General features: G+C 36.4%; 1 protein-coding gene and 1 long non-coding RNA gene across 2 annotated transcripts in view; both read left to right on the forward strand.

Annotated features, from left to right (window-relative positions):
- The window catches only part of LOC112152678 (voltage-dependent calcium channel subunit alpha-2/delta-1), a 71,556-nt gene that overhangs the window by 23,202 nt on the left and 25,460 nt on the right, over window positions 1-22,894 (forward strand). Inside the window, exons 4-13 of the mRNA XM_024282412.2 lie at window positions 5,112-5,171; window positions 6,768-6,803; window positions 7,555-7,684; window positions 15,081-15,212; window positions 16,284-16,353; window positions 17,267-17,317; window positions 17,415-17,514; window positions 20,646-20,804; window positions 21,158-21,262; window positions 21,595-21,674. Of these exons, the coding sequence (XP_024138180.1) occupies window positions 5,112-5,171; window positions 6,768-6,803; window positions 7,555-7,684; window positions 15,081-15,212; window positions 16,284-16,353; window positions 17,267-17,317; window positions 17,415-17,514; window positions 20,646-20,804; window positions 21,158-21,262; window positions 21,595-21,674 (923 nt within the window). The remainder of the gene's footprint in view (window positions 1-5,111; window positions 5,172-6,767; window positions 6,804-7,554; window positions 7,685-15,080; window positions 15,213-16,283; window positions 16,354-17,266; window positions 17,318-17,414; window positions 17,515-20,645; window positions 20,805-21,157; window positions 21,263-21,594; window positions 21,675-22,894) is intronic.
- On the forward strand, window positions 8,158-11,169 carry LOC118598872. Its single transcript, XR_004948065.1, has 2 exons — window positions 8,158-9,922; window positions 10,025-11,169. It is a non-coding gene; the product is annotated as an uncharacterized LOC118598872 (long non-coding RNA).

Here is a 22,894-nt window from a genome sequence, read left to right on the forward strand (position 1 = left end):
TACCAGGAAAATCTTTGAATAATAATCATAACTCAAACATGGAGACATGATTACCAATGTTTTTGGAGAAATCTTCACGATAAATAAACCTTATTTCGTATGTGTCTTCCAATTTCGTTCTGTGAGATATTCACAGACAGAGCTGGTAGCTCCTCCCACAGGCGACCACAGCACCAGGAAGACATTTTTTGACAGGCGGCGAGCAGCAAATTCGCTATCCGGTGAAAGAGGAGTGGGGCACGTGAATTTGTCATGCAAATCGATGTGAAAGCGCCTTAATAATGCACTTACTGAAATGACCATGCCAAAATCTCTTTTTCCTCTCCAGGGGGTTGGCCCGATCAAACACTTCGGCCCACAACCCAAAATTGTATTTCTAATGAGCTACTGCCTCAGTACATAAAATACATCTTAATCAACAGCAAAAGATTTTTGATTTTGGCTAAAAACTGCAAAATTAAAACATCACCGGGAATGATTTTAGAAAAGAAAAATATGGTTGGAGAGGAATTTTAACTAAGTTAGTTCTTTCTTCCTCCTCCGGCTGCCATTGAGTGTGTCTGTGTTCCTTCTCAGAGGTTTACAGCTGCTGTGCATAAAAAGTAAACCAATAGGATTTTTTAGGACCTCTCCATTTGTTTGAGTATTTCTAAACTTGATTAAAAAACAAGTTAATAATTATGTATTGAAACTTTGGTTGCTCCAAATGTACCTTCAGTCATTTTGTCTTGCAAAGCATTTTACAAGAACGACGCGCATCTGAAGGGGTTCTCTTCTAAAACATACACAAAAACAAAGTAGTGAATTAGATGTGGAGCAGCTGTAGATTCACTCCTCCCATCAGAGGGTTTGCTGGCCTCTGAGAAAAGCCGTTTGGAGCAGCGAAGGTTCTCCCAGGGGTTCTCCCAGCCCCTGCTTTTTGTCTCATGCTCAGCCCCTTTGTTTCCTCCTACATAGATCACTGCATTTCATATGCGTTTTTGAAGAATCTCCCTCAACTCTTTTATCTCTCTTTGTCTTATCGAGCTCCATTTATCTTCTAGTACTTCCCAGTGTTTCCACCTTACATTTCTTTCTTTTTTTTGTCTAATACTTTCATGCAATGTATATTTTTTGTGTTATATCACACTAAAAAGGCAGTTGTTTATTATTAATAAAAGATGTGTGTCTTTCACCTTGGGTCACCAGCCAAGCTTTCATACATCTACCATAACTTTTGCTGTCTTTCAATCTGTAATAATAATAAACCAGAATTGTGAAAAAACTTTCCTTAATGCCACCCTTTTTATTTTTCATCCCCTCATCCCTCCATTGGTTTCATTCCCTTTGACGCATGTTGAACAGAGAGCCAGCATGCCCAGATGTGAGCATGCTGAATCACTGTGCATTGATTTTCGACTTAAACACATGTACACATGATCAGGCACACGAGTGCACACAGGGAGTCTAAGATGCTTCGTCTATCTTGTCCATCTTTGGGGCTGTACTGGGTTTCATCACTAAATGCTCGGGGGCTGGTTTGGCACAGCAGCAATGAAAGTCAGGAAAGAATATGTCTCAGTGGAGCTTTCATGTTTGGCTGATTTGCTGCGATTATCTTACATAATATTTTCCATAACAATGGAAAGAACTCTGGTGCTTTATGTTATGTGCACTGCATTTACCCTGCATTTAATAGCCCAATATGTTCAAGAGTGATGAATCTAAAGCTTACAAATGCATTTTAATTTTTTTCTTTTCAAATTTTCTGTCTCAACAATCCCATTTTTCACTGAATAACTCCAATTCTTAAACCTCTCAACTCCCTTACAGCTGCAGATCTACTCCCAGTCCCCTTGATCACTTACATCTCTTCTTTCGGGTCTCTAGTGGTCATGTGTTCAAAGCATGGACTCATTATTGTGTAGAGCTTTCCTGAAAAGTGAAAGGGAGACAAATGAGCAGTTGGATCAAACATTCACCAGAGACTGTTGTGCACTCCGATTAAATAAAACACTTCTGACTTCTAATCAATTGGCCGAAAGTGCAACTTTTGCTAACCCTCTAATGAACTGTTATGCCAGTTCAGAGTCTGGCAGTCACTCTTGGACTAGTCTGATCAAATCTGGACTCTGCAGCTTCGAAGCGCCTCTGTTGTTAATTTCTTTAGGAAGCTTGATAACATCAACTATGTGTTTGACAAAGAGAAGGAAAGACAAGAATCCAGGGAAAAATAGTAGGGTAATTAGGCATCCTTTCTCACACAGCCTTCTTCACCCTCCCCCACGTCTCCCAGAGGGAAGAGGAGCCTCGTCAAAGCCCTGTCATGAATTTTTAACAACCTTGTCGGTCTGCTCTTATAAGAGCCCTGTGTATGTGTGTGCAACTCTTTATGGACATGTGCTCATAAAGTAAAATTATTTCGTAAACACTGTTTAGTCCCCCAATTTTAGCTATTAATCTCGGAGCTAATGCTTAAAAATAAAGTTTACATTTTTGCAAAGTTGGTGAGAGTATTTCCCTTTAATCTTACAGAAAACATAATGCAGTTCATGTGGTTTCATGACCCAATGATGGGTATTGGGCTCCTTTTTTTTTTTTAAGTTCACTTGACTTTGTAAATCTGTTCACCTGTTCAGAGTTTAGTGATTTCAAACAGTTGTTGAAGAAGTTCCCAAAGTGTGGATAAGTTTGTCAACTGGCAAGCAAAAAGTAAATCCCATTTTTGTGCACATATTTCTTTAGTAAACATAAAATACATTTGTGATTTACGTTAGGCTGTAAATCTAGGATATTTTATGTTGAAGTAAATGATAATTTATATTAAACTAAGAAAATCAAGAGGTTCTTTGTGAACTAACCTAGCTTCAACTATTTCTTTTTAAATTGATTTACACATTTGAAGTAGAGTGTAAAGGATACGGGTAAACCCCAAGATATCTCGTTTTCAGGTTGGTCCTCCATTTCAAGACTTGATCACAAAAAAGATAAGAGCCTATACTTTGTGCGTTCTTGATTGTGCGTCAAGAAAGTTTTTGAATAGACACATTTGTGAAAAAAGCTGAACTGAAAAAGCAAAAACCACAGACAATTATTGAATGGTGAAGTAAAGACATTGGAAAATTTACTAAATATTCTGGATTTAAAAACAAAAACAAGCCATAATAATCAGGTATTCTTCTTTGTTCTAAGACTTAAAAAACAATCTGTGAAAAATGCTTTTTATGTTAAAGCTCCCTAAGACTGGAACAACCTTCCTTTTTCTTTACGTTCCATTTCATCTTTGTCGTTGTTTAAGAAAGTTATTTTAATTCATTTCAAACACACTAAGCTATGTTATGTATTAAAAGGCACTCGGTATTGTAAATGCAAAAAATGCATTTTGAAATGAATTGAAACCAGTGAATTTGTTTTTTTAAGCAATTTTTGGTTTTTAATGTGCTTCAATCCAAAAGTTTTAGGCATACCTTTTGTACACAACGGCACCTTGAAAAATAGTATAATTATTTTGTATATTTTGAATGTTTTGATTGCCCATTTTTACATTACTTTAACCTTTTTTTTCTTATTTGCTGACGATGAACTTTTAACCTTATTATAAAAACTTTAAAAAATCTATGGTAAAGCAACTGAAGCTTAACCTCAAACTGGCTTAAATGATTCTTAAAACTTGCAAAATCACCACAAAAATTTGAAGTATAACTTAAATACTGGTAGTCTTATTTACCACGATCTTCAAACAAATGGCTCTACTTTTTATAAAGTTTTATAATTAGAAATTAAGTGCCAGACTGACCTGCTGAAATAGCCTGAATGTCTCAAACAAATGTATGAATGGTTTCAAAAGTGCATGGCCAATGTGTGATTAATACCGTGGTTGTAGAGTGTTTGCTTACGGCTGTAATGGAGGGTATATTTAGCTGATGACATCAAGCGCCGAGGAGATAGACGGGTTTGGAACAGAGCCCAGTACTGGAGGCCGAATGGAAGGCATTGTTGATTCAGAATGGAACTATTGCCCGTAGCAGACACATGGTCATCGACACACTTTGGCACATTGATACCCACACTGAAAAAAAATACAGACTGACGGAGAGGACAAGTGTGTCATCCAGATTTGAACAGCGTGTTGTATCTTCTGCCACAGCCCAGTACAAAAGCTGTAAATTACCGTTTTTTTGGCTCCATGTTACTTATTTCTTTTTTGACACTGTGAGACTCGGAAGTGCAGGTCAGAGGCAGGCTAAGCAGTTAAGCTTTGTCCTTTTCTACAATCCGCCCACATGGTCTCATGCAGATTGTTCTGCAACCTTCTGTTTATGCATTTCTTTCTCCTGCTTGGGATGCTGATGATTCTTCAACGCATATTTTCTATCTTGACTGGTATCATGATCATCTGTTTTAAAATGATTGCTGAAATAGTTCACAGCTACACTCTATGAAACAGTCTTTTTTTTTTTTTAATTTACTGCCTTTTGGCTTCAAATATTTCCCCTCATTTCTTTAAAATGTAAGAAAAAAGTATGATTTAACTCTGAACAGTTTTCTGTGTTCAGCAATTGGACAGCAGTGAAACATTTTTTTTTCTAAAGTCAGAATGATTGCTCATAATTTCTTCTCAGATGTATCAATTTGTGTTTAATTCTCTTTTTTTAATTTCTAGTATTAGTTTCCATTACAGCCACTATTGAATTCCATCTGTTACATTAAATTTAAAATGTGTTTAAATGTATAGGAAAAAAAGATCCACAGCTGCAAGGCTTAGGATAATGACATTTATGGCTTGTTGTTAGTTTGATTGACAGCCTTGTAGTGGCTAATTCCCTTGGTCTTGACTTTATCCAGTGCTGTACAATTCCTACAATTGTTTTTTTTTTCTATCTTCATGCTTTCAGAAATCCACTTGTACAGATTTTCTCTATTCAAACCTTTTCATTTGGACACTTTTTTTTTACTCCTAGGAGGCTCAAGTGCCTCAAGACGGCAATGGCCACGTGATTAATAAAATGTCATGCTTTTTTTTTCTAGGGTGATCTTTGTCATTCTATGTTACATGTCTTTTGTACAATGAAATAATACAGATGTTGAAAGGAACACTCAGTTAAGGTGTTTCAACTGTCTTTCTTCCGCAGAAACTGGCCACAGCTGCCGAAGTATTCCAGATGGAGCACGAATGGAAGGATGAGTTTGAGGTAACAAGGGAGACACGAAATACTGAACAGATGGACACAATATACACACCATCAATTTCTAATTTAAATGACTAATGAATCCATTTATTTTAAAAACATGTTGATGTGTGGTAAGTGCTGAATAATCTGAATAATTTGCAGATGTCTGTCATTAGTAGATATTTCCTGAACTGGTATAGCTGCGTTCAGTAGTACAAGCTCTTTTAGTATTGTCTACATTCACGTCGCCCTCGGCAACACAAGTTCAAGCAGTCAGTTCCAGGGAAAAGTCTACGCAAACGCGCATATATGAACGTTTCGGGCTTACATGTGCAAAACTCTTTCCCTGCAAGTTTCTACCGCCGTTTTTGAGCTCCATGTACAAAACATTGAACGTGGATTGAAAGCTTAATGAGGTTTAAATTTACTATTTATAAAGCACTAATAAAAGCACAGGAAACCAACATAAAACCAAATACAAATAAAATCACTAAACAATGTAATTCAATAAAGAAACAAAAGCAATAAAATCAATTAACAATAAAAGCTGTCAGAGTCTGAGTCATCTTCGGGAGCTGCACTACATCTCCCAGTGACCACAGCACACACTCCTGGATGCCGCTCAGCGGACTTATTTGCGAGATCAGTCACAGGAGACTTAAGCACTCCACAGAGCCTGACTCGGTGTGGAGAATTGTTTGTGCCACCCTGCCTGCATGCATTACTGAGCGGTTCTATCTGGACCTGATCTTCTGTTAGTTCTGATTGTGTGCCGCCTGCCCTGACCCTCGCCTGGACCCTGACAACTCTAGTCTGTCTGAACCTGATTTAGCTTTGTGAAATTTTAGCTGTGCTTAATTACTGTCTGAACTAATAAACCTGGAACCAGCTGTCTGCCCGTTTGTGACAAAAACAATAAAACAATGAAAACAATAAAATTAACAGACTGGCCAACTAGATCTGCTTGCTGGAGTTAAAGCCTGAATAAAAAGATGAGTTTTGAAAACTGCCTTAAAATCACTGAGGGATCTGGCAGATCTCATAGAAAAGGGGAGACCAATTTTGACCAATGGAGAATCATATTTGGTCGTGATTCATTGTGAAATCCCTAACTCGCAGAAGAGCAAGACATTGGATCATGGAAGAGAAAAAAATAAAGATTGCCAATGACACAAAGTCTTTTATAAATTTGAATACTGTAGAACTGTGAAAGAAACAACCTGGGGCAAGATTAGAGATTAACATTGCTTCTGCCAACTATAGGTGGCGTAGAAGAAGAAGCCCCTCAATGCTTATCCACTGTGAACACCACATATAAGAACCTATACTTTGTGTGTTCTTGATTGTGCGTCAAAAACCTGGTGTGTACATAGCTTTAGGGTCCTTTTTAAGGGGGAAAAAAAACTGAAAGTAAAAATAAAAATCAAATAGCTGCTTCTTTGCATAATCTGTTAAATTTGTTTTACAATTGTTTGACCTAATTTATTTCCACACACATTATGAGTGTCATTATGAGTTTGTTCATTGATATATTGCTGATAGTAAGTAGTTACTGAGAGTCCCCTATAGTTTGTTCATCAAACCAAGCTTTTCCTATTCTTTGTGATTTGTTGACAGGACGGGGAGATTTCTTACTACAATGCAAAGGACAATGTAAGTACAGATCTTTTTCCGCTGTTCTTTTTAAGGTTTTTCCACTTCCTTTTCCTTTTGCCCCTCACATCTATTTTTTTTACCCTCAATTTTTTACCATTTGTTTAAGCATTTTCTGTCCCTCCTTTACCTCTTACTCAGGCTTTTCTTCCCGTGCAGCTTTTTCTCTGTCATCCTTTCTCCCGCTCTCTCAGGTGAAGAGGTCCCTGCCATGTTTCTTGTCTAATTGACAGATGAGATGTATGAGCTGGCTACGCCGCTGCTTTATTAGGAAGCAAGTGTTCACTATTCTTCCTTACCACCCCATTGTGTGTTTTTAGGTTTTTTTTGTCTCAACACCTCACTGACTCTTTGCTTTGCGCTCATTCATACGTCACCCATTTCTTTCTTCTGTAAATCTTCTCGTCTCTGCAGTTGGCATTGATGGAAATGGACAAAAGCGTATCGGAGTGTGCATTACCACAAAGACTATGCCTTTCTGTGCCTCCGATCCTTTCAAATAATGAAGTTAGACAAATAGACATGACATCATTAAGAAAACCGCTAATATTACTTTATATGAAAATGACTTTACTGTGATGATGTCAGACAAGGTTTGGGGAGGATTTGCAGCGGCTAAGACCCTATTCTGCTGAATAAACCAGCAAACTATCTTATATGCTTCAGCAAATCATTCGAAGGTTCCTGGTGTGCTTCCTTTAAACCTGTGGTCGAAAACTAAAGGCTGCATCTCCGGACTGTTTTCCCTCAGCTGGATGCAAATGAGACAGAGGGGAGAAAATATCGGATCCGACCAGACTTTAAAGAGGACCCGTCGTTCAAGCGCTTGACTGATCTCAACCACACGGCTGTCCACATTCCCACTGACATCTATGATGGCTGTGAGTACATATACACACTCAAACCCAAGTGGTAACCATGGATACAGCTGACACTTCAACCCATTATGAAATGTTGTTTACAGATTCTGCTTCTTGCAAATCTATCTGCAGCTGAATAAGGATTTTTTTAAAAGTGAAATGGCATAATAGGATCCCCTCTCATCCATTATTTCATCTTTTAGTAAAAATGAACCTGTGAGGCAGGCAGCCTGAATAACCTAAAAATGGATCTGTGCGTGCTTCTTCTTTTCCTTTCAAAGAAGTTTCTTTTTTTTTCTAAATGAACAGAAAAAAGATTGAACTTGAACACAAGATTTCACGAACACCTAATGTATCATCTTTTTATTTCTTTATAGAGGCATAGAGGGAATCTACAAATATCCACATAGTTGTGTGTTAGCAGTGAGCAACATCATATAAACTCAGTTTTTTATACATCTGAATTTTAGAAATTTTATGTAGCAAATTCTACTCCTCAGAATGTGGTGACACAAACAAGAAAAACCAGAACTTGAACTTCTCAGAGAACCCCATGCAATACTTTTCTATAGTGTCATCATTGTGTCCAGCTACAGAGTACAACATGCCCGATTATATGTATTCATTTTATGTGACAGGGTCTTGATCTCTCTGATAATATATATATAATTTTTTACTATCAAAAGAAACGAACTGATGAAAAAACATGAGCAAGTGACAAAGGTCATACTGGAAAGAGCATATATGATATCAGTGAGATTTCTGATCCCAGTCATAGAGCTCTGCTCAGATTTTTAAGCAGCACCAAGGTATTTCATTGTAGAATGCTCTTTGGCACACCCTACTGTTGTGTCCTGAAACATAACGCCAGTACCGTAGGAGCCTCTCCATATTTGGCACAAGTCACGTGCGAAATTGTACGCACAGATGGATAAACAAGACACAGAAGATAGATTCAGTGCGTGTCACAGACCACCTCGACGTAGCAATATAACATGCCTCATACATTATTAAGGCGTTCGACAGTCTGAGCCCACCACTCTGCTGTGTAGAGAGCCTCTGCAGCGGAGGGTGAATGCTCCTCTCTGAGATTGATTTTACATGTCAATTTTCTAAAATCATTTAGAAAAACTATAAAGGAACCACCTCCCTAAAAACTGTAATTTTATTTAAAAAAAATACCCTGCATTTTTAAACTAACCTAATATAAAAAAAAACATTTAGGAAATAACCAATCACTTTAATCTGCATTAAATTTAATTAAGCAAATAGGTTACAGTGTCCTATGGGGAAAGCGCTTTAGCTAATAAAATACTTCAGCTGGCAAGAGATTTTTTTTTCTTTTTTACTTTTAGCTGAAGAGTAATCTGCAAACAGCTATACACAAAAAGTGAGTCTAAATAGATGGACAGAAGGTTTGTGACATCACTTATTTGTTTAGTTGTGGGTGTATTTGAAGCCAGTTTTTCATCTGTGGAGTTGTTGCTATTTTGATAGCTTTGACGTCATTTCATTCCAGCATTAAAAAAAAAAAAAAAAAAAAAAAGGACATGAGAAGGAGAAATGACTCTGAAAGTTGGAACACTATTGACTCACTTCTATACTTCATACTTTGTCGCATTTATATTTTTTAAGATATATTTGATAACTGAAATGCATCAATGGTATTTAAATGTAATTTTTCCAGTTTATTTATCATTTTTTAAAAATATTTTAGAAGAATAAAAGATTGCGGACAGGCTTTTGTTTTGGGGTTTTTGCTTAGTTTCAAAGTATTACTGATCACTTCATTATAATGTGGTGACATTTATCTTGAGTGATTTAAAATTGTCAGATTTGTTCAGATATTAGTTCAATTTTAATATCAATGATGGATGGAATGCTTGATTATACTATAGAAATACTTTCTTTAGCATTTTATTTCTTTTAAATCTTTGTGGTAAATGAGTTATTCTGCAAATTGAGAGGTAACGAGTCAGTTATTTTACAACCAGTGAGCTGCAGCGACCTGAGACTGGTTCCAGGATCCCTCTTTCCCCATCATGCTGCTTGTTAACTTGTTTATGTGACATGGGGTCTCTCCGTGTTTGTATTTAGATAGTTGGGGAAGTAATTAGTGCTCAGTGAAATGTGGTACATCATCAGTGACTTACAGAGGGAGCAGGACAGAGTGATTTGCCGCGGCATGGATGTTAGCCTGCTGGGTATCCGTCTGGCCCCAAGGTTACATGCGTAACTTTTCTGCTGCCCCAGATGCAGGTGAGGGACTGGACTTGTAAAAAGTAAAAAAAACTCATTTATTTGAACATCTTTAAGCTCATCGTGACTTTGTTATGTTCTGGTCTTTGATGTATTTCTAAGGCTGAAATGGGCTGTGCTCCATAACTCATCCCAGCACCCTTCTACTCAAAGATGCTGTTTGCTGGGAGAATGAAATGAGACAGCAACCAGCATGGCTCAGTCCATCTGGGGGAGATGTGAGACATTAAAACTTGCTGTTGACATTAATGGATCAAAATAGGGGCATTTTTATTTGATTTTATGTAAAGCTAAATTAAAGATTATTCTTTCTTAAATCTTGCATTTCTTGTGAAAAAAAAAATATTTTAACTCAAATTGTTTTCTTCTGTTTTGTAAAATATAATTGTGCTAAACTATAGCCATAATATACTAACTCCATTTTGATTTACTCTTTTTCTAATATTGTATCATCAGCCAACAAATACATTTCGATAATTTTGATACATTTGTAATATCATTAATATAAATAATGAACAGTTTGGACCCAGGACTGACCCTTGGGGTACCCCACATGTTACGGTATTGAATGTGGATTTTATGTCTTTGATTTGTACAAATTATTTTTGGTTTATTAAATCACTGCTTACCCATTGTAAGGTAACACCTTTGATGCCATATTTACTAAATTTGTTTCAGTAAAAGGTTGTGGTTTATGGTGTCAAATGCTATAAAAGGCGGATGAGATTTTTTTTTTTTAATTTTTTGTCAACTGCTGTGAACATTTCTTAAAATAAATCCATCACTGCCATTGTTGTGGAGTGATTTGTTCTGAAGCTATACTGACTTTTGTTTAGGATATTTTCTTCGTCTAGGAATGTGTCCTAAGAAGCTACTAACCACCAAAGCAAGCACTTCCTGTTACAAATTCTGCCTGAGACCTTTAAGTGTGGAGTTCACTGAGTGGATGAATCTTCCCCCTCGTCCCTCAGGAGTGAATGTGAAAATGTCTGTGTGTGGTGAGGGGTGGGGGGGTGGGAGGTTGTCTTTTGGTGGCCCCATGATGTACCGCCAACGTGACAGCTGTGATGAGTTCCAGCACACGCTGGTGGTCCTTATAAGGATGTGACAACTGCAGAAGTGGATAGGTCCTACAGCAAAGTATATGTTAATGTTTGGATCAGATGTAGGGACAAACAGAAGATGGACATTGTTAAATCCAGTACAATGTTGTTAGCACAAATTGGATACACAAAAAAAGAAAAAAATGTTGTGGAAGTAAACTTGAAAATGTTTCATTTAGTGCTTCGTGCTGTCATATTTTTGACTTTTATGATGTGTCAGCAAAAAATGTTCATTTTTGCTTAGGAGACTGACACCATGACAAAAATAAAAGAACTGACTGTAACTGGATGGTAAACTCATGTCATATTTTGAACTGCTTTCTATGTTTAGAACTGCACATGAACTTTGACAGTACATGTGGCTTTCCTCATTAACCAACACCATCTGTTTTCTGGATGAATCCTCACTGACTGCAGAAGTAGCATCAAAAGCCTAACATTTGTTTCCCTCTAACTTTACAATGTACAAGTATTAGCTGGAGTGATTTGATTTCTTTTTTGCAAGCGTAAAAGTGGCTCTGCTGTTATGCTTCTCATTAGGGGAAAATGACTGCTCTATGCTAATGAAATGGCAACATTTGACATTTAGTGTGGCTCTGTAGTTTCTCCTATTATGTTGTGTTAGTTTAGTACTAGAAAAAACATCTTTGTACAAAACGTGTAGAAGAACACAAATTCTTTAAAGAGAAAAGACAGACTTAAGAAGTTACTTTGACACACTAAATTAAGGTCAAATCTATCATATTGTTTAAATGTAATAATTAAAACTCATCCCTTTAGGAAGAACATATAATCAATAATGGTCTTTTGGGAACTAACAAATGAGTTAAATAGAGATAAATTCAGTGTAATTCTATTTTACTCAAAGGCACTTTTACTATTTATGTGTGGTTTATAGTTGAGACAAAATAAACCCTGTTTAATACAAGCTGCATACCAGCCCCCTGAGAGTTTTGCCAATAGGAGCTTTAATGACTCTCAGACCACGAGCACAATCCTCTGATCTAATGAAAGTTTAAACTATTTGGAAATAGTTCCTAAATTGATGCTTCAGGGAAAAGAGGCACTGGAAATTGCTTTTGGAATATTCACAATCTGCTCAAACCTGATGCTGAGTGGTTCTTGCGTCGCACTTTCTTCCATGCTGTTGTGAATTATTGTATACAGATGACATAAATCATATATGAAATGAAACTTACATAAAGGTTATTGAAAAAAAACTTCTTGCGACTATAGCTTGTTATTTCTGCATAAACAATACTGTCTTTCTAATGTTTTTTTTATTATTTAGTTTGATCTTTTAGTGCAATAATAATGTGCGTAAAGTTTACTCTTCTGTCACAGAAATTTATAGAGATCAAAACGTATTTGATTAAGTTAAACTGAGCCTATACTGTCTTGCTCAGACGAAATCGTCTGTACAGTAGCTGCACATTCTTCATCAAGGTCATGCTGAGTGCAGGTACTGGATTCTCAGAGTGGAATATTTCTATTTTCTTGTAGTGTAGTTTATCCTATACAATATTACAAAGTACTATAAGTCAATGCATACAGTAATAAGTAATGTTGATATGCATATACTATAATTTCCAGAAACAATTCCATTCAGTTCACAAGAGCCTGGATCAATTCGATTCAGATTTGTTTTTTTAATTCTTTTGATTCTTCATTCAATTCAACTTTGAGTTTACACATTTGTACATTTTTTTTTTTTTTAGAAATTAATTAAACTACTATATGATATGCATATATTTATATTCATCTGATACAGTTCACATATTGTAAAATGTATTGGTGAAATAATGAGATTGTTAATAGCGTACAGTGTTACTTGGATTCTCAAAAGGAGAAGTTCCCCCCAAAAAATTGTCATATCATTACATGTGGAAACAATGCTCTGTCTCTCCTGGAGGGCGTTTCAGTTTATCCACTAGGTGGTGATCAGGCTATAGCATTACACCATGATCCAGAAGAAGAAGAAAGAATCAGCAAAAAACTGTGTTTTAGACCACAAATGGTTATTTAAAAAAATATTTCCTTAAAAGAGTTTGGAAAGTTCATACCTGCGAGTATATAAAAAGGCTAATTTAGACAGTAATGTATGTTTAGGTTGACCAAGCGTTAGCATTAGCCATTCTATGGGAAATTCCATTAAACGTTAGCATCAAGATAGCAGACTTCAGTTTTTTGTGCTAAATCGCTTAATATTTTTAGGAATCGATTAATGATCTGTTATGCTTAAATCTATTCAAATTGATTAATTGATTTCATCATCCTCTGCCCAAATATTATGGGATGTAAACGGAGAGCCGTGGACAAATGTGGAGAAAGGATCATATAGCAACTCAATAAAATGTGGTCCGATGAATGCAGGGTCATTAAAACAACATAGCATGCTGCTCATTGCTTCTGACATGGTTTTCCCATCAATCTGTATATCATAAACACTTATCAGCATACCATCAAAGCTGACGTCTCCTTAGCAACCTCCTTGCAGCGTGCCTCAGCCATACCAAAGTTGCAAAAGTAAGTGTTGTACTTAACAGTAATACAAATGCTAAACATTGGTAAGAAAAAGATTAAGTTTGAATAAGTGAACAATCCGAACAAGGATTGTAAAGTTTTGGACTGCCATTATTCTTTATGTTGTTGCTTTGCCCCGCCCTTTTGAATCCTGGCCAATGAGTGAGCAGCCCTTTAGTCACGTGCTTGTGTTCTCAAGCTTTGGTTCGGAATAGGAGAGTCCACTTGATCAAATGCAATGTTCAGATCTCAATCCGTACTATATAAGGTGAACTCGGTGTGGACCAATAGATTTTTCCCATCTGAATAGAACAGTAAATACAACATGTAAACAAAGCACTGTTGATTACTTTGTTTATTTATTCATTTAAAGCGAACCTAAAGAAAAAATAAAGTATTTGTAAAGCCAAAGCTGCAATTTCTTTAGCTAAATTCGCTGCTATTTTTCGGTATATAAAACTCAACAAATAGTGGGAGACATCAATGATAATTGCCCATGCACACCATACCTTCACACTGCGTGGCTTTTTTGCTCTCTTCTTATATTAAAATACAAGCACTGCTGGCAACCAAGCCTTCATTAAATCTCCCCCTCAAGAGACACACATGCAAATGAACAGTGTTTGCTTTGCACATCAATGAGCCATGACGCACTCAACACAGGATTCTGATGTGTCCCGCACACACCGCGTGCCTGCACAGCGTCAAACACAGACGTATGCTCACACAGATGCATAGAATACAGAAAGAGGAAACCGGAGAATGGTGGCGGAAGGTTCCACGGAACGGCTCAATATAGACAAAGAAAGGAAAGATTGAGTTGGGGCAGCATGTGTTGAGTTTCCATCCATCATAGTGAAGGTAATGTGGCTCTGAGCTGTCTGGATACTGTGCCATTACATCCATAATGCTTGTTGCCTCTCATAACACACACTATCAATCACACGTATGCACACACCCCCACTGTCACACACACACACATATATAAAAAACAATGGGATTGTTCGGATAAAATTAAATTCTGTTTAATTTTGTCACCAAAGTCATTCATTGCCTGAAGACACTACTTAGGGATTTGTAGTCTTAAACTTCATACCTGAATTAACATTTGCCTATTTTTCAAGTGGACTGACAGACTCAGTTTGGATCTGGATAAAGGTGTTAAAGTGGAATTATTATTGGATCTATGGGAACCAGTGAGATTCTATTTTTTTTTTTTAGAAAACAGTACTTTATGAAGCTCCTTATCATCAAAATTTCGTTTGAACAGATGAATTCCAAGCTGCATTATAAGTGGTCCAGCTGAGGAACTAAACTTGGCTCGTACACGGAGATTTGATATACTGACGCTACGACTGTGTTTGGGAGTTTAAATTCCAACAGATTCAATTATATGTATCTGACTGTGTTATATGATTCCAGAAGACTTCTAATTTACTGGAGATGTTTCACACTTAACTGTGTTCTTAATTGCAGTACATGACTGGTCATATATGTGGTATTTTCATATATGTATTTTTTTGTATTTTCAGCTACCATTGTGCTGAATGAGCTGAACTGGACTGAGGCCCTGGAGGATGTCTTTAAAAAGAATAGAGAAGACGATCCAACCCTTCTCTGGCAGGTGTTTGGCAGCGCTACCGGCTTGGCTCGCTACTATCCTGGTAAAAATAAATAAATAAATAGATAAAAGTGCGATTTAATTACTTAATTTTCAACCATTTAAAGTATATTCTTATGACATTGAAAGAAGGGGAATTTCTCATCCAACTTGCCCCACAAAGTATTATAGTATATGCAGTGCAAATTCTTTACAGCTTTAAATGTCATATGAATAAGAAATATATTGATTTTTATCATTTTTGGTAAAAGAATCGGACTGTATCGTATCGCCAAAAAGTTAAATGTGTCTTTTCTGTATTGATTTGTGAACCATGCATCGAGATGTGTATCGAATCGTGTGAGAGAGAAAAATACACACCCTTATAAATTAGGGATAATATCGCCCTTTACACAAGGGGGCAGCAATGACAAAAATTCAAGCTCAAATTTACAGGACTGTTGCATATTATAGGATTTGCTTTTTATTCTCCAAGTTATAGATTTTAGTTTTTTGACTTTTTTTAATCCCATTTTGTAACTTTTTTCTTACTTTTTTAGTCAAGACTTTAAAGAAAGCATTAAATTGACTTTAGTCCCTCTTGAATATTCTTTTTTTATGTTTATTATTTGCTTTAGAACATTCCCTGATTACCCAAATTCATCATGTCCTGACATTCAAAAGTGTTGATCTAAAGAGCTTTTGCAGCTTTTGCATTGAGAACTTCAAAACTGTTTGCAGAAGAACATTGGAAATAATGTCAGGTGTCATAGATAACCTGCTGCACCGAAATAGATGCTATGTTCTGTAAATTAAACAAATAAAAGTTATATAACCTATTTAAAGATTTTTTATTATTATTATTTTTGGAGCCATGTTAATATAAATTGTTTCAAAAGTGTTTTAATAGGAAAATCTGAGTTCAAAAGACTTTCCGGTCCTTGTGTTTGACATTCTCCTTTGAAGAACTCAGTAAGGTTATGTTTTTGGGTTGGATTTCTGTTCCACTAAGATGAACATAAAGCGCTATTTGTCGACATTTAGTCACACCTATGGTCACACCTATAAAAAATCAAACTAAAAGAGGAGGTATCAGTTTTTTTGCCTATTACACGTTTGTGATTTTCTGTTAAAGCCTCCCCATGGATGGATCCTCGTAAGACTCCCAGCAAAATCGATCTGTATGATGTTCGCAGGAGACCGTGGTGAGCAAATTACCAGCGATACACACTTTAATGTGTTATTTTGGTTATTTTCTATTACATACAGTAGAGAATTTACGTGAATTTCTTGACGAATATTGGAAAATACAAAGTCTAGCTTACTTATGTCCTGATCTAGGTATTACTTCAGAACATGAGATTATGTTGTTTTATTTTAATCACTTATTAACCCTAGAGCACTATTGCCAGGTGATTTTAATCAGCAAAAGTATTTACATGATTATCAATATGCTGTATTTTTCTGAGTGTCATGGTTCTCTGGGTAAAGTCTCACATATCTCAGGAATGGGTGGACCAAAGGCCAAGTCTCCACTATCATTATTTATTTATTTTTTTTCAAGAATTTTTGTTCTCAAATTTCTAATTTTTCTGTAATTGTCAAGAATGTTATTAGGATCTTCCTATGTGTTTATCTTACATTTTCTTACATAGACCACAGTTTAAAGTAAAAGAAAACTACTTTAATATATCATGTGTTGTCATGTTTTGATCTATTTTTATTACAAATACTTGTTATTGGATATAATGTATCAGGTAAAAATTTCCCAACAAAACTAATGGAGTAACTTTTTAGAGTAAGTGTTCTAGGGTTGAGCAAAAAATAGAAGATATGGTTTAAAGTTACATTTTCTCATCTTTAGTTCAATTCCAAATATTAAGTCTTATTTTCAAATGGCGGCAAATAAAACAAATAACCTAATTATTTTGTTTTAAGTTTTAACTTTTTTAGTAGTTGCCAAAATGTAAGCAGCATTTTCATGACACTTTTGTGCTAATAAATCAGTCATGTTGCAGAAAGAAGAGTTGTTAACCCTTTATAAACTAGATTAGTCTTCAGATTATGAATAAAGGCGCTCGCAAACGCTGACACAGATACATTCTTCTTGCCATGAAGGTACATTCAAGGAGCTGCGTCCCCCAAAGACATGCTAATCCTTGTTGATGCGTGAGTAGCTGTAAAATGTCTTGTTTTTAAGATATTAAATATGACTATATTCTCAGAGTGAATAAAACTGAGTTTTTGTTTTGTTTCTTCATTTTAGGAGTGGAAGTGTTTCTGGTTTAACTCTGAAGCTGATCAGGACATCCGTCAGTGAGATGCTGGAGACTCTGTCAGACGACGACTATGTCAATGTTGTTTATGTAAGTACAATTAAAGCTCATTAATGAAGAGGGTGAGGGATGCTTTTGCAGATGCGACTCGAACACATCATTATACCTGGATGAAAACATGAGTGCATTTCTTTTTTCATTCCACTGCACACTAAAGCTTTGCATCTTAATATACACAACATATGGAGAGGAATGATCATACATGTGTGGATTTGTAGACAGCTTCATGCACAGGTTGCGTTTGGATAATTAGAAATTAATTTTTCATTGCTAGAGGCCTCACAAAAGGAGGGTCTGGTGGTCATTCTACTCAGTAATTTATGACTTTGTCCACCTTCAGCCTTCCTTTAAAGCAGGAACTGTGGCTTCAGCAGAAATTGGGCTTCCTGCTCAGAGGCTTTCAGGTGTGTTGGCTCAAGGAAATGATCTTACTGGAGGAATTCTTGGAGCTCATGAATGTGTGAAGGATTATAAAACCATTTCAAAACAAAGAGTTGTTCTACAAGGAGGCGCTTTGTTCACTACAGAAAACAACCAAGACAGTTGTGAATCCATCAGATTTATTCAAGAGAAGAAACACCTCAGACAGCCTAACATTTCTGATGTTTAATCTTTATCTTTTATGTGCTCACATTCGTTTTACCACAATTTGTGGTGGTTAGCATCTTAATCCTTTCAAACCGTGTGTTGCTAATTTGCAATATACCATTTAATCTTGCTGCAGAAATTTAGCATCACCTTAGAAGGAAAATAAATATATATTTTTTTATAAAAATTTTGGCATCAGAGGTTTAAAGGGCTTATAAGTCAGTATTCTTTCTTTCTTTTACTGCTTTATCCCCATTCCTCCTTTTTTGTTTTCATTTATGCAACATAATGTCTTTATCGCAATAACTTACTTTTTCTACTTTCATTTGTTGTCCTTTCCTTTCCTGATCCACCAAACATGTTCAGCATCTTTCCTGAAATTAATTTGCTGAATGGAATGAAATAGTCTTTTTGTGTGTATATGTGTATTTTCGCAAGTGTTTATAAGTCTTATGATAATTTATGATGCTATATAAGACTCAGGACATCTGTTTACTGTACTTTATATAGATTTCACATATTCTAAAGATCAATGCAATTGGTTATTTTAACAGAAATTATGGTAAATTGGCCATTTTCTTTTTGTAAAGGAAAAAAAAAGTGCAATTTTCTGAACTATTTATATCTGTACAGATTTAGAGTGAAATCAAGTTTTTAGATAAATATAGTCAAAATAATCAAAATTCAGGAAGTTCAATGCACATATGATACATCGGTTCCTTTTTTCCCCTACATCAATGGTGAATTATTTAGATCATACAATTTTTTTTCTGCTTTTTAGATGCCTCTGCATCATATATGGGGATGTTATAATTGATTTTAACATTTCTATATTACTTATAACATCTGTATTTCCTTTTTTTTTAATTTGCCAAAAACATTTAAAACATTTACCAAAGGAAATGTGTCCAAATTGAAAAATAAGCTTGTGTTTTGTTCCTACTCTAATAGATATCCTCTTTGCCTCACACTTTCAATCCATATCTTCTGTCACTGGCTCACTTATTCATATATATGTGCAACACAAGGGTGGATATCTGTGCCTGGGGGTGTTGTTACCTGTCGATAAATCTCTGCTCTCCGATATTGCCCATAAATCATTAGCCTTATTATCAGTAGCCCAGGGTAGAAGTTGGCATTTTCTAAAGGAAGATGGTCATGCTTTCCCTTAACTGGACAGGTCAGAAGATTACTGATAGCTTGCTTGCTGTCTTTTCATCCTATTTCTTTCTCTTTTTCTTTTTTTATGCTGTTGTGTTTTCACTTTCTCTGAGCTTCTCACCTCACTAAACCTCCATTTCTTTCATCCTGCCTGTTCAGCCATGTTAGCCAGTGTCGGTGTTGTTGGCTTGTGTCACGCTGCCAGGCAAGACAACATTTTTACAGCAGAATTGGATACTGCAGGATTTTGAAGATTAGCCTGCAAAGAAAAAAAAATGTATGAAAGTCGGTAACACTTTTTCTTTCTTTTTTTTTTGGTTGTTCTCCTTCATACTTTTACTTATTTTTTGGAGGTTCATCTCTATGTAAAACTGACCTTCTAACCAAAACTCTCTTTCATCATGTCACATCCATACAAGAGCTCATTATACCACATCCACGTTCTCATTCCCCTGCTTTTGAATCCTGTTTTAACACTTTCTTCTTCTCTTTGTTCTCCTCTTCTCACCCTCTGCTTCTCACTTTCTGCTCACACTCGTCCTTTTAATAGATTATGCGATAGTAGACCCCTGTGTTTTTTTGTATTTTATTTTTGAAGGGGGGCAATTAACAGCTGTTGTTTTTGTTGTTCTATGCTTTGCGCTCATTCTCGCCTCGATTCAGTCGTTTTCGTCACGCCACAGCCAACGTGATGTGGCCTTTTAGTCCGGCAGAGACGTGTGCATCTGCTATTGTCACCCTGAGAAAGAACTTCAAGGCTGTCAGCCTGCTTGCAAAAAATAAGCGACCACACACACACACACGTATGTGTGTGGTCAGAGCTCATTTTGCTCGCTTGTCTGTGTAGATCAGTGCTTCTGCTTCCCAACCGGCCATCTCACAGAGACACATTGATTAGCTGAGATCGATGAGGTGCAGGATTGTTTTAAAGGAGTTCTGCAAAGCTGTGGATGTCCTGGTTTACTATAAAGTGTTCTTTTGTCCTTCTGTCCAATCAGAACTCTGAAAGTGTTCTTTCTCTACAGTTTTAACATTTACTATTATTACATAATTAAACTTTCAGAGATGGAAGGATAGGAACCCCTCTTTTGGATGAGGAGCACAGCGTTTCTCCGTGTGTGCTTTAGGGTTTAATGAGGAGGTCTCACCTTTAAAAGGAAGATGGTGTTTCTGCCTCTCCTCATTTTTTTTAAAGCTGAATCTAGTTTCCATGGGTACCAAATTGTTGAGCTCCAAGGATGTGAAGCAATTAGTGGGGTTTGATGAATGTGTCTGTTTACCACTTCCTGATAACAGCCAAGGCCAGGTGGGAGTGCTGGCGTACGAGAGTGCACTGCATTTATGTTTGTTCCACACGCGTGCCTCCCGTAATCGGATGAATAATTTGCAGGTCATAACTTCTCGTCTCCCAGTTTAACACCAGGGTGAAGAAAACGGCGTGCTTCGACCATCTGGTTCAAGCCAACGTGAGAAATAAAAAGCTGCTGAAAGACGCCGTTCAGAACATCACAGCCAAAGGAATCACAAACTACACTAAAGGTTTCGAGTTTGCCTTTGAGCAGCTGTTTGCGGTGAGAGAAACATTGTGTGTTTGACTTCATTTTGCTTGAGCACACAGGGTTAAATGAAGTTTTCAGGGGATGTTGAAAAGGAAAGTCTTGTTGTATTTTACTGCCATCTGCTGGTTCAAAATATCACATATCTTTAACAATGACAACTTAATAATGAATTTAACATTAAACATTTATGTTTTTATTTAAATATAACTTGTTGTATCAGCTATTTTGTAATTATGTTTTCATCCCAAATGATGAAAAAATAAAGCAAGTCAATCAAATGTTAATTTTATTTTTAATGGTTTATTTTTTTGTTGTTGTTGTGGAATAATTACCTTTATTTCCTGTTTTTACTATTTTATTGCTAGACAAATGTGACCAGAGCAAACTGCAACAAGATCATCATGTTATTCACTGATGGAGGAGAAGAAAGGGCTCAGTCTATTCTGGAGAAATACAATGCTGACAAGAAGGTACATTACAGATATTTGGACAAAAAAAAAATGTAATAAAACACAAATTGAAACTACTTTGAAGTCTTTATAGCAGCATCTGTTGGTAATTTTTTTTTTTTGTTCCTAAAGTCAAGGTATCCCACTATTATGTGTCATTGCATTATATTATCAAACTTCCTTTAGGTTGAGAGACAGGATGATTTTTTTGTGTTATCCTTAGACATCTTGCAAGACATAATCTGTGATATGTCTATGGCAAATTAAAAAATAAAAAATGGTTTGTTAAGCATTTTTTATCACATAAATGAGTTTATTCACTCCTTATTTCCTAATTTTTTGTCATTTTTAAGGTCAGAATCTTCACTTTCTCAGTAGGACAGCATAACTACGATAAAGGACCCATTCAATGGATGGCCTGTTCAAATAAAGGTAGCGCACATTGTTGTCATTTAAGTCTGAAATTACTGATGACTTAAGCTCAATGAGACAGCATTTCAGCCGAGCAGACGGGTGTAAAGGCAATCCATTCAGGATTGTCTAAGGAAAGATAAGTGGAATGAAAATGGGAAGCAGAGCGTCTCATTTGTTTGTTGGTAAAACTGTTGTCAGACGAAGGAGACGTTAGGGAGCTCAGAGATAAGACTTTTCAAGCAAAATGAGTAAAAGGATGCCTTCTTTCTTTTGCAATTTGGGAGTGAGTAGAAAATGAATGAGGTGCACACAATCGAAATTGAGCTAACATTTTGTGTAGTAACTGACAGTACTTAGTAGATCCCTTTTAACCCTCGTGCTATCCTAGGCATGTTTACATTAAAAGTGGGGTCATCTGGACCCCACAAGAGAGCATGAACGTTAAACATTAAAGGGCTTATACCATGCAAAAGCAAGTTTTTGAGCGTTTCAGTGTATTATAATGTTCATTCCTTACTATAAACGACCCAAAAATTGTATTTTGTTCCTTCCACCATATCTGAGCATTCCTCTAAAATTCTGCGCTTTCAGCACCAGCCCCTCCCAACCCACAAAAATGAGCAGGTTCTCATGAGCTGATGTCACAAATTGAAAACGGTGCCTTTCAGTAAGAGTCTGAGCTGGCACCACTGCCCCCAGAGGCTAACATAAACGCCCAATTTTGCATTCAGATAGCGGTAATTAGCTGCTAGCTTCGCCGTCCATCTAGCTTTAATTAGCTGCTAGCTTTGCCATTCAGCTAGTAGTAATTAGCTTCTGGCTTCACCGCTCAGCTAGCAGTGATCAGTTGCTAACTTTGTCACTAAGCTAGCTCAGCCGCTAGCCCCGGCCATCACTACAACCAGTGTAGTGATGGCCGGGGCTACTGAAGGTATATTTATGGAATGCATATATATCTTTGCAAAAGTTTGGATGTTGTTTGTTTTCTATGCCGAGGCCAGTTCTAGGTTGACGTCATGAATAGGTGGCACCCACAAGCAGCTAAAAGCACCTCAGGGATTAAGGTGTCTAATTTTTTCGGGTGGGAAAAAAATATCAGAAAAATAACTTGTAGTTCATAAATATTTAGTTCTTTATTGTGCCAACACGGTAGTATATGATCATATATATGGATTTATTTTACTCTGGGAGACTTAAAAAAACATGGTATAGACTCTTTAACATTTTGTTACTTTTGCT

This window comes from Oryzias melastigma, linkage group LG6, assembly GCF_002922805.2.
Source record: "Oryzias melastigma strain HK-1 linkage group LG6, ASM292280v2, whole genome shotgun sequence".
Taxonomy (NCBI): Eukaryota; Metazoa; Chordata; class Actinopteri; order Beloniformes; family Adrianichthyidae; genus Oryzias; species Oryzias melastigma.